At 33.1% G+C, this 12497-nt stretch overlaps 1 protein-coding gene across 1 annotated transcript in view; it reads right to left on the bottom strand.

The window, feature by feature from the left end:
- The window catches only part of LRP1B (LDL receptor related protein 1B), a 1432692-nt gene that overhangs the window by 159721 nt on the left and 1260474 nt on the right, over positions 1-12497 (bottom strand). Inside the window, exons 67-68 of the mRNA XM_073806959.1 lie at positions 10331-10447; positions 3611-3717 (exon numbers count right to left, since the gene is read on the bottom strand). Of these exons, the coding sequence (XP_073663060.1) occupies positions 3611-3717; positions 10331-10447 (224 nt within the window). The remainder of the gene's footprint in view (positions 1-3610; positions 3718-10330; positions 10448-12497) is intronic.

The following is a 12497-nucleotide window of genomic DNA, read 5'->3' as shown; positions in this document are numbered from 1 at the left end:
AAGGTAATACTTCTAGACACTTTTTCTATCACCAGAAGATTTTGATTTATAATAGATTACAGTATAGTGGATGCAGTGTGTCTGTGTTTATATTTGTGGGGTATTTAATTATCTTAGACATTTAAAAACATACAGAAAAATAGAGAGAATAGAATAATAAGACCCATGTGCTCATTATGCATATTTAACAATTATCCACACTTGGCTATTCATGTTTCATAATCCTCTCCCCCAATTTATTTATATTCTGAACTTTAACATAACAACGATAGCTTCAGAAAATTAACAGTATCATGGAATTAACAAAAAATTCTTAAAGTTATTCCCAATCCACATTAAAAAGTTTCTTATTTTCTTAACTATGTAAAAATATGGTTTGGTAAAAGAAGGATGTAAAAGATGTCTATACACTGAGTTTGATTTGAGTTTCTTTTAATGTGTAACTATTTTCCATTCCCCTACTTTTTTTAAATGCCATTTACTACTTGAAGGAACCAGGTCATTTGCTCTATAGAATGTCCCACATTCTGATTTTGGCTGAGTAAATCCTAAGAATGCTGATACCTTAGCAACCTCCAAAGTAACAACTGAGCTTTTATTTGTTTAAGTATTATTATGAACTCATGTATTTTTGTACATTTATTGTATTTCAATATATTACAGTCATTTGTTTTTTCTTTCTGATGCTCAAATTGTCCTTTTTGTCAGTGGAAAGCCCTGCAATTTTGCTCCTATGTACTCTGGACATTATCCCAATAGCCTTGTTTTCTGGCTTGACAAGATGTTAGTGGCTCATTTTGTCAATTGCCTTTCTCAGACCTAGAATTAAACATTTCTTAAAGGGGTTTTGATTCTGTTAATTGGAAAATGTATTTAGAGGTCATGATGTGAATGTTAGAGATAGTCTTTAAGGCTGTGATGTCATTGGTTTTAGGATTTTTCAGTGGCAGAGCTAAGAATATATATTTTAAAAAGGAGAAAAATAAATCAAGATCTCAAACTGATACTTTTGAATTTAATTACAGGACTTTTATTTACTTTCATTGTTTCTAGATTTGTATCTCCTTTATTTTACTTAAAAATTTTGAGTGTTAATAATATTTTAAAAATTTAACATTTGAACTATCCTACTCTTAAGATATTGATATATGAAATTCAAATTAGCAAAACCAATGTTATTATTTAACAACACATCTACGAATACAGTTTAAGATTCTTTTACATTTCTTTTTGTCCTTACAGTATATTATACTGGATGCAGAGGCCATATATTATATTTTAAAGGCACTTTAAATAGTTCTTCTCTGTGTTTGCCACTAACTTGATACACAATTACATTGATCCAAGTTTTTGGTTTCTTTTTTTTTGTTTTGGCTGGAAATTAACAAACGAATTCAGTTAACATTCATACAAAATTAATCCTCACAATTTTCTTTTGTTCCTAATATGAGAATATCCTGTATGTAATTATGCTTTCTAGCCATTTGTTCAGCTCACCTTTTTATTTGTTTGTTTGTTTGTTTGCTTTTCTTGTCAATGAAACCTATCAAGCTAGATTTTAGAAAGGAAATAGAAATCAGCTGCCCATAGTGTTAGCCACTTCCTTACATATAGACTATACTAAATGTCTGTAAATGTAGAGAAAGACCACCTTTCAGAGAGTTAATTTAATTCCCTAGGGACATTATTATAAAAATGTCCAGATAATGGAGATATATTCAGCCATCAGAGAACTATGCCCATGTACTTATGGCATGACAGAAACGGCATAGATAAGGATGTCTACTTTCATGCGAATAAGATTTTGAAAAAGAAGTGTTTGATTTTGTCTACGTATGTTGGACATCTAGTGAACAACATGCAAGATGAAATCACAAGCCTTAAGCAATATATCCCCACCTCTTGATGTTTCACAATTACACGGTGCTGATGGAACACGTCTTTTTTTTTTTTTTTTTTTTTTTTTGGTACACGGGCCCCTCACTGCTGTGGCCTCTCCCGTTGCGGAGCACAGGCTCCGGACGCGCAGGCCCAGCAGCCATGGCCCACGGGCCCAGGCGCTCCGCGGCACGTGGGATCCTCCCAGACCGGGGCACGAACCCGTGTCCCCTGCATCGGCAGGTGGACTCCCAACCACTGCGCCACCAGGAAAGCCCCATGGAACACATTTTTTTAAAGAAACCAAAAACAAAACATTTTAATGATATGGATGAATTTATGTGAAATATATTTTCCTCACTGGGAAACATTTAATACAATTTTTGAGTAAATAGATACTAAGGAAATATGTAGCTGAGCAATGTAAGACTTGAACTTCCCTGTGCATTTTTAAAAATTTCATTTTGACTTGTTTTGTGAATAGCCCCATGAATAGAAATGGTATTTTTCATCTTCTCCTAAGTGACCTTTGCAGCCTAAAGATTTAAGTTTTCTGGACTTCAGGTGAGAAATTAAGTGCATTGGTTTCCAAAATCTAGACTCTTTTATGTGATTAGGGGAACTTTTCCAAGATAGAGAATGGAGAATTGTCCAAACTTGATAAGAATACCTGAAGGCTGGGAAAGATCTAGTTAGTGTGGGCTCTATCATTAATAGAGACCTGCAGTGTCTCCCAAAGAGGCGGGTAATCAGTGGATACTTAAGGAAGCTGAACCTGAAACACAGAAACCTCTAGAGGAGCAGGAGGATTCCTTCTTGCCAAGCCTACAGTCAGTGGGAGGCCCTTCGTGAGGGTAGGTACATATTCGAGTCAATATCGTCTAGGGAGGTCTAGGGAGTCACTGTGTACCAGGAGGAGCCATGGTGGCCACTGAGCTCCAGAGACCTCATTTTTCCTTCATCTCTGACTGGACTTGATTACACAAGTGCTATGTTCCTGATAGTAACACGAGAAATCATCAACAGAGAAAATCACTATTTTCTCATAGTAATCACAGTGATTATTACTGTGTGTCATGTATTATTTTTAAAGCATCATGGAGTGATTAATATCTGTAACATGAATACACAGATGCATAAGTAATGAATTGCGTGAAGTTTTATAAATGTTAGCACAATCTAAGATTACAGAATTATCCAGAGAAATTCTAAACTTTTTCACTTAACTGTGTGTATGTAGAGCTTATTATAAATGGATTGTGATTCATCATCTAAGCTAAGCTAAACCTGTGGTTTCATAAAAATTGATGACCCATATCTAAGTCTATAAGACTATATGTACTGAAGAAAGAGATTGGGGAGAAGAAACTGTTTAAAATGCATAAAAATATTAGTCCTGACTATAAATACTGCAGCAAATTTATGAACAAATTCACAGATGGCAAGGGCATCAGCTATAGGGAATAGGGTTTCCAAACATCTTATTCCCAACCCAACCATTCACCACTTGAGGTAAAAGAGACTATAAAATTAACTGTCAATAGTAGCACAAGAGCTTTTCCCTGTGCTGGATGTGTGTAGCACGGCGCTTAGATATAACACTTATCTCAGTGTGTCAGGAGCAAAATGCATTCAGAGCTGTCCTTGTCACACTCCTTGAAATGAATAATAATTACAAATGCGAGTTTAAGGAACTGCTTTATTTTTTGTTTGATTTTGCAAAGATGCCTACCTCATCAGATCCATCTGCACAATCAAAATCTCCATCACACCAAAACCTTGAAGAAACACAGTCCCCATTGGCACAGAGAAAATCTTTCACTGTACAGGTTTGTGGCTCTGGGGACAGAAAAATAGCACAGGGTTATTCTCTTATATGCAACTTCATTCTAAAATTTATATGACATACAACATGAGGTAGCATTAAGAAAATAAAGGTTAGCCAAGCAGAACCAATAAATTGTTTAGAAAAAATGTTTCATGAAGGATCTATGGTACATAATATAATGATTTTTCAAATTTATTTTTAAAGTCATGAATAGAAAGTGGCATTATAGAAACAAATTGAAAAAAAGACAAAAGACAAATAGCCTACTGTTGAATAAAAATGCAGCAGGAAAGTAAATTAAAAGGCATAAAAATCTACACATTAAAACAAAACAACAATTTTTTCCAGTTGAAATTCTGAGTCATTTTATGTATTTACTTAAAGCAAGTAAGACATTTTGTTACTCCCTGTGGGTACCCAGGGCAGTTTATTTACTGAAGATTCTAGAATTTGGTTCTTGACTTTTTATTATGTATTCTAATGACTTTCTAATTCTTCAATTTTGTCCCCAGAAAATCCAGAGTTCCTAGAACTAAATTATACATGGGGGTATTATTGGACAGGACTGGGTGGGTAAGGATTGAGGAGGCAGGAGGAGACTCTTTTTTGAAAATTGCCTCTTTATTTATGCAATTGTTTGCTTATGCCCTACATAATTTACCTGCCATTTTAGATAATTTCCCAATTTAATTTAATTATGCTTCACCATATTCCACATAGGACATAAGTCAAATATTGTGACTTGCTATTTGGCTTCATTCCTATGTGGAATATGTTTCATCTGGACAATGAAGTAGGATTGCAGAAATTTGTTCCTGCAAGTAATCAGTTCGACTGCTGGGCATCATCTATTGTTTGGTTTTGTTTCTCCAAAGAGAACTGATATCTGGTATGATGAGAGAACTCCTTCTTGTTTTCCCCCAGTCATTAACTGTATTTACAGCTGTCTCACACACAATAATATTCTTGTTCGGATGAAAGAGAAATAGGTAACTGAAATTAAATTTAAGGAATATTCATATGAAGCATAATTTTCTACATAAAGATTGTGCATAATTCAGCCTGTATTTGAATATTGCTCTACACAATCACTAGGTTTCTAGCGAAAACATCTTGAATGTTTGCTATCATGAAGACTCCTACATTTCTATATAAAGACCCCGTCTGAGAACACTGGAAGAGTTGTGAAAAGTGGAATATGTATCAGAGCTTTTTGCTCTGCTCTGGGACTTTAAATTGTGAACTTCAGACTATGAATAAGATAAGATGCTTATCAATAGCATGATAAGGGGGGACCCCCTCCCTCATTTTTCAATACTCCTTTGTTTAGACAGCGTGACAAGAACAGTTTCTCTTTTTGACTTTGCACTATATTTACACATACTACATTTTAATTTTAAAAACAACTTTATTAATACTAATATTACTAATTATAACAATAATAAAAATTACCAGCTACTGATTTCTTGTTTGTTGTTAGGCACTAGGTGAAGTTAATGCCAAGTACTTGAATTAGCTTGTAAGTTAATATTTACAACTCTGTAAGGTAGGTGCTATCGTTGGATCCTTTTTTAGATGAGTAAATTGAGGCACAGAGAGGATAAGAAATTTACTCCAAATCACCCAGCAGGCAAAAGAGCTAGTATTGAACTTGAACCTAGACAACCTGATACCAGGGCCTATACTTTTACTGCTAGGCCATATCATTGCCTCCTATACCACTGAAGAAGTAATAAGTGCTCACCTATTTCAGGAATTGACATTAGAGCCCTGAAAAGTCAAGTTAATTGTCCAAGGCACATGTCTAGCAATGTCTATTTCACTTTACAATAATAATAAAAGAAAACCCTTTTTCTCTTTTTATCCATCCATACTGAAACTGTTTCAACCTCCATCTATTTGCAGACACATGCAGTTTTATTCTCAGGGAAAAGAAATTATAGTAAAATTAATTAATTAATCAATGCTCAATTCATCAAACGATGGTAAATAACATTAAAATATTTTCATTAAATAATAAAGAGAGAGTACATCTAAAACATAGTATATTTAGATGTTTTAAAACATCTAAAATCATTTTATTTCATGGACATGAGGGTATCCAAACAGGATAATTCTTCCTTTAATATTCTAATTTACCTTTATTCTAATTAAAAGCAAGTGTGTCTATCATGTGCTAAGCAGCAATAATTTCACAGGGTTTTACACACTGCTATGGGGAGGGCTGGATGTTGCTGATGCAGGGTTATAGAAAAGTTGTATAGCTAGTAGTTCAAGGCATTTGCCCAATCGTTCCACAGAACATCTGATCTATAGAGACTTGTCTTACAATTGTTAATTATTCCATTCCAATATGTGTGCAAAGGAACTGAAAGACTTGCTTGGAAAAGCATTTTTCAATACAAATGGAAATTCTGTATGCTTCTACCATGTTTTTAAAAAATGCCAGCAAATCTACTTCTGAATAATAATCATGAATTATTTATGCATACACAAATGACATCAAGGAATGGGGAAGCTAATCTGCTTCTAACTCTCATCTATATGCCTTAGAATTTTTTGCTACTAGTTATCTCAAAAGAAATTCTCTCTTGAGGAAAATGTAATTTTGTTATGAGAGAAGATCCTAAGTGATTGTACTCTCTAATTGTTTATCTTGCCTTTGATCTTTTCAGGATAAAGTAAAAGACCAATTTTTAGAACTTGGTGTGATAGTTGGCACTTTTCTTGTGAAAAAGAACAAAAAAATGACTATACCTGAAATCTAACCCATCTGGAAAGAAAATTTAAATGTGACATTTCCCCTAGTATTTCTAAAATGTTTTTCCCACACTAACTTGGTCTGATATTACCTATTCCCCAGATCTAAAATAGATAGGGAATCCCATACATGAACGATTAACCAGGTTTTCCATAAATCTCATTTAAACATGCTAGATTCACAGCCAAGAAGCCTTTACAGGGCATGTTTCAGAAGGCTGATTCTATAATAAGGATAAAAAATAAAGGCATAGTATAAATTGGTCACTTCCTTTGATACTAGTGAAGGCACAAACATACTGCCTCAGAATTGAAACGAACTATGAGAGCCATCTTGCACAAAACCTAAGAAGCTATATTCAGAAAATAAAAGCAACTTTCAAAGCCACAGAGTTAGTGGCATAGCAGAAAAGCTTCCAGACTCCAATTTCTCCACTGAGTATACTATCATAAACCCTCGGTGATAAGTTCAAAAGTTATATCAATGTGGGTGTGAGCATCTGAGGAGAATTTTTAGAATACAATTAGTATAACTGACATGCTATACAAAAAATCTTTTCATATAAATTCAGTGTGAAAGTACTAGAAATTCAAATAAGGCAGATGCAGCTTGTCTTTCTACATAAACCTTGATCTAGTTGATCAAATTATTTGATACTTTAAAATCTATTGGAATGCTAGTTACTTCTTAATGCAAAGATATGAAATAATTTTATTTTGCACATCAATTACTTAGAAGGCATACATGCTATATATATATTTGTTGCTGATGAAAATAGTAGAGATGTCAAGATTTCTCAAATATTTCCAAACCTTTGATCCAGATTACAAAATTACTCCAATAACAATGAAATTTTCTTATTTTTAAGAGCAGAAATCACTGCTGAAGCAAAGTGTCCCTGCTGAACACTTAACAAGGGAAATGATCATCATCAGATGATGAAATGGACTAATTATCTTATGTAGATATAAAACATTAGAAAGCATATTAAACTAAAACATAGCTGGCAGTTAATTGCTCCACTGCTATTCCAGCTCTTCCCATATCTATGGCCGGAATGTTTCCAATACAATTTAAAACATTAATTCATTATATATGATTCACAAACAAAGAAGTCCAAAAGAAAACTTTAAAATACATTGCTAATATTATAAATATGTGTCAGGCACTGTGTTAGACCATGGTACATAGCCCTACTCCTTAGACCATCTCCAGATATTTAAGTAGGAACTCAGATAAATGTGATAAATAAGTGAGGCAATGGAATGCAAGCGAATGTTGTGTGATAGTATGCAGGCCTGTGAAAAAAAAAAAAAAAAGCATGTTGCTATTGTATAAGGCCAATTTACTATCTCTGGTATGTTTCACTACCTAATAAGAGCTAACAATAAATGACAAAATGTGCACTAAAATGCATATCGTTGACTAATAACATTTAGAAAACATAATAACATTATACCACTGTCCTTTTGGGTATATTTTTGTCATCTATATATATTATAATTATATATATAAAATTGTGTGATGTATATAATATAGTCATAATTACAATATATATTATAATTATGTGTATATAATTATAATAGTTCTGTTGTAATTATAGACATATTATTATAATAATTTCAATTGATAATAAGATATTGGAAATATCTTGAAAGCATTTTAATACAGCAACAGTATTTTTTCTAAGGCTGACTTCTATGGGACTAGTCTCTTGGTGTTCCCTATAGATATACTGTATTTTTTCTTCTCATTCTTCAGAGACTCAGCTTCTGTCTATTTGGAACTGGCATTTTCAATGCTTAAATCTTCCCATTTTTCTGGCCTAGTCAAGATGGTATCTTCAAACACCACTCAATGATGTAGAGCCCATGATCCTTTCTCTTACATATTCTTACATGTTTAACATGTTACCCACTCTGATACTTATCCTGTGTATGCCTTCTATTCTTCCATGTCACAACTATAATATGCTTCATTCCTGTTCACTGTCATCTCTCCTCTGCAAATTCATCAATATTACTTGTCTTAGCCACAAGCTCAGAGTGAGTAGGAACTAAAAGAGATACACACATAACTGGGTATTTTATACTGCAATGCTTGATACTGCTTGATACCTTGCTTTTTCTTAAGGGCTCTATGGCTACAATGATTTATCACTAAGTTTCCACGGTGACAAGTGAGAGGCAATGTTCCATCTCCTTGCTTTCTTGCATCAGAAGATGACTTTTAGGAGATGTCAGCAAAATGATATTCAGCCACTTAAGAAACCCCAGGAGACTCAGAAGTGAGCTTTCTCAACCCTTCATTCTTCTTTATTTCTCATTAAAGCAGTAATCTAACTTCTCACACAATTTAAATTACCACTTGAATGAAGAGTCTTCCAAGATGTGAGTCTCCTGTGTTGCCTTCCCACCTACCCTCTCTTGTTTTCAATATCCTTCAGTCACAGGCATTTCCTCTCAGGTATATTATTGATAACTAACACTAAATGTATCCAAAACTAAGCTAAGTAGTTATCTGTGTATTTAAGCTCTGAAATACAAATAAACTAAATTAAAAGTATAAAATAATTGTTTCTTTTTTATATTTCTCCTCTATTCTTACCACCATCACCCCATTAGATTTTTATTTTAATCACTGGACTGGACAGAATCTGAAAACATGCTATATAAAAATTGTTTTTTTAATTACTGATTAAAGGAATCTAGAACACTCTAATGACTCTCTGCAATACTCTTTACCTTTCTAAAGAGTACAATCAGTTGGGAGATATCTATGTGAAGAGGGAGTAATAATAGTAATACTTTCTATGTTCAAAGTATTTCATAATCATAATGATCCAGAGATTTCATAATTAATGTACCTGATACTCAAACACTATTCAGATTAAGTTCTGAAAGTTATTCAAAACATTTGTTGACATTTTGCAAACTGAACATCCAAGTGGTGTATTAAAGCTATGACTCTACTAATCGTATGCTTTTAAATAATATATCCCCATGCTTTAATATAACAATTCCTATTTTGTCTCCTGTATCTTGGGAAATGAATGCTCTAAGTCCAATGCATAAGAGTAGACATTATTGTTATCATAAAATCCTTTTTGGAAGTAGCAGAATGTAAATATTTAATCAATGGAATTTGATTATTATCTTATTTTGAACATGATTATATTCTCTTTATTTAAACAGCAGCATAAGAAAGTGCCAGTAAGAAATACATTCAGAAATTAATGCTAGAAGATAGAGATACTATCACAATTTTACATACTGTCATGCTTCTTAGAAAATAAAATTGTTGGTTAATTAATGTCTTTTAAATTTATTACATAAAAATGCAGGAGGCAGATGATGATAATAGCTTTATTCTATTTTGAGAGGAAAGCATCCTGAATACATATGGTGTTCACCACTCCAGAGAGAATAAATGATATTTCACTGAAAGATGCTCTTGGGTGAATTTGTAGTGTAAAAGGATTTGACACAAATAAAATGAATTCCATCCATTAAAGAATGATATGTTTTGTACTGTCTCCATATCATTCAGCTCTTTGTATGAATTTGCATCAAGGGCTACCTTCATTGCATACTAATGTGTTACATTAAACCTCATGATACTTTCATACTAATTCTGATAAATGTAAGAAAATGACTCCCAGGATGAGCATTTCAATAATTCTACCGTTTGAGATTTAGGTCAATTTAGTCTGAATATTCTTGTTCAAATGTGAATATATGTATAAAAATGTGAGCTGCAGGACAGAAAGGTTCAAATTCATACCTTAACCGAACTAAAAATTGCTATCCTGCTTATTAAATACGCTGTCAAGCTTGCAACGTTCTCAAGCAAGAGTTACTTACTACAGTTTTCTTCATCTGAATTATCACTGCAGTCATTTTGGCTATCACACCACCAGTGATCTGGAATACAGTTGTTGTTTTTACACTGGAATTCATGAGGACCACAAGTCTTTTTATCTGTAATGGAAAGAACCAGAATTTGCATCGTTGACTTCCATAAAGACATCCCTCACGACGTCCTCACTGCCATGTCAAATCCAGGGGACATGATATTTCCTCAGATCTCAAGTCAGTTACTAACTGAGAGCATCCCTAGGAAAAACTGAAGGCAAGTTCTGAATAAAATTTCATTGTGAGCTAATTACAAAGTAACTGATTGGACCACCACTCAAAGTCAACACAAATCGATCAGTAAAAATAAAGATCAAAATTATCCAAAACTACCTTTCTCTTTAGGACACTCATTTCCTAAGCCACCTTCTATTTCTGATATAAAGCAGCAGCTATAAAGAAATGATTAAATTCTGGTTGTCATCTTGTCTTCCTCCCTTATAAGTTCTTACTCAAAATCTACCTGTGGTCAGCTGATCTAAACTCATAGATTGTAATAGCACCTAATGTGTACAGACCTTGAAAATTCTTAAAGTGCCATTTCACTTAAACTTCTAAATAATCCCACTGAGTATCAGGAGATGTATTAACTAGCCCTTCACTTTACAAATGACAAAACAGATACTCTTAGAAGTTTAAGAACTTGATGCATTTTCACTACTTTTAAATGGCACAGCCAATATCAAAAAAGCATGCTTTGACTCCTGATTTAGTGTTCTTTACAACAAACCTGTGTCCATAGGATCCAGAAACAAAATTCATGCAATAAGAATTTATGCAGAGTTTAGGTCATATATTTTTAAATTTTCATAAGAGTAATATCCAACTGTTCATAATCTACGGCAGCACTTCTTAAACGTTAATGTGTCTACATATTAATTAGTTGGGAATTTTGCTAAAATGGAGATTGTGATTGAGTAGATCTGGAATTCTAACAAGTACTCTAAGTGACAACATCATCCTCGGTCTATGGCACACACTGAGTACCAAGGGTCAAAAGCATCAAGATGGTATAAATTCAAATACATAAAATAATAAGAGTAACAATGTCATTGCACAATTTAGGATACATTTTTCTTTCACATACTTAGATCAACTCCTTATTCTCAGCCATGTTAGAGATGGACAGTGAAGTGTTCAACGATTCAGATTAGTAAAATAAATTAACTAAAGGAGAAGATAAGCTATTTGGTGGTGCTTGCTACTCTTTACTACAGAATGCATCTTATAAAATTCAGATTTAAATAAGATTATGAAAACAAAAGTGATTTAGGTTTAATTATGAAAATTAAGTAGTGATCATATATTGAAGATCCAGTCCACCTCTTGCGTAAGCATTTTCATAAACATGATCACACTCAATCTTCAAAACATCCCTAAGAAGTACTATTACATGCATTTAAATAAATGAGAAAAATAAAGAGTTTAACTGATTTCTCCAATTTTACAATGGTCTTAAATGGCAAAGGAGGAATTTATATACAGATCCTTCTCAAGAAACATTTTGCATTTTGTAGAAATTCTCATGATAGACTTCAAATGCATTGTTCTACTAATAAGTATATATTGTATATAGCCTAATATATATATATGCATATAGATAGATAGATATTAATAGATAGATAGAGAGAGAAAGAGAGAGAGAATATTTCCCTGCCTCTCTTCCATCCTGCCTGCCTACCTGCCTATCCGCTAATGATTACTCAGAACCTAATTTGTGTCACTGTGTTGGGGCTGTGTTTTGTAATATATCCTTTTTGCCTGTGTTATACCTCACTTTAGATTTAAAAATTGGTTTAAAATCTACAGAAGTTCTAATGTAGTATTATGTACATCTCAATCAAGCAATATGTTAGGATGATTGGAACTTAAATAATAAGCCTTGAAAATATGGGATTTGATACTGAAGTATTTAGATGGTTATTTCATTTTGTCAATTAAAACAAACTCCTCTGAAACTACTACTCTAGGTAACATTAGTTTTATTTATTCCTTGCCATGTGTTTCTTGCATTATTTTAGAATATTGCTTAAAATTTTTAGAATAGAAGAATATAAGAAAGGGCAGTCTGAATCAGTCAAATAGACCATTTGACTTAGTATTACAACATTGTCCC

This window comes from Tursiops truncatus, chromosome 7, assembly GCF_011762595.2.
Source record: "Tursiops truncatus isolate mTurTru1 chromosome 7, mTurTru1.mat.Y, whole genome shotgun sequence".
Classification (NCBI taxonomy): Eukaryota; Metazoa; Chordata; class Mammalia; order Artiodactyla; family Delphinidae; genus Tursiops; species Tursiops truncatus.
This window is presented reverse-complemented; position numbering and strand designations above follow the sequence as displayed.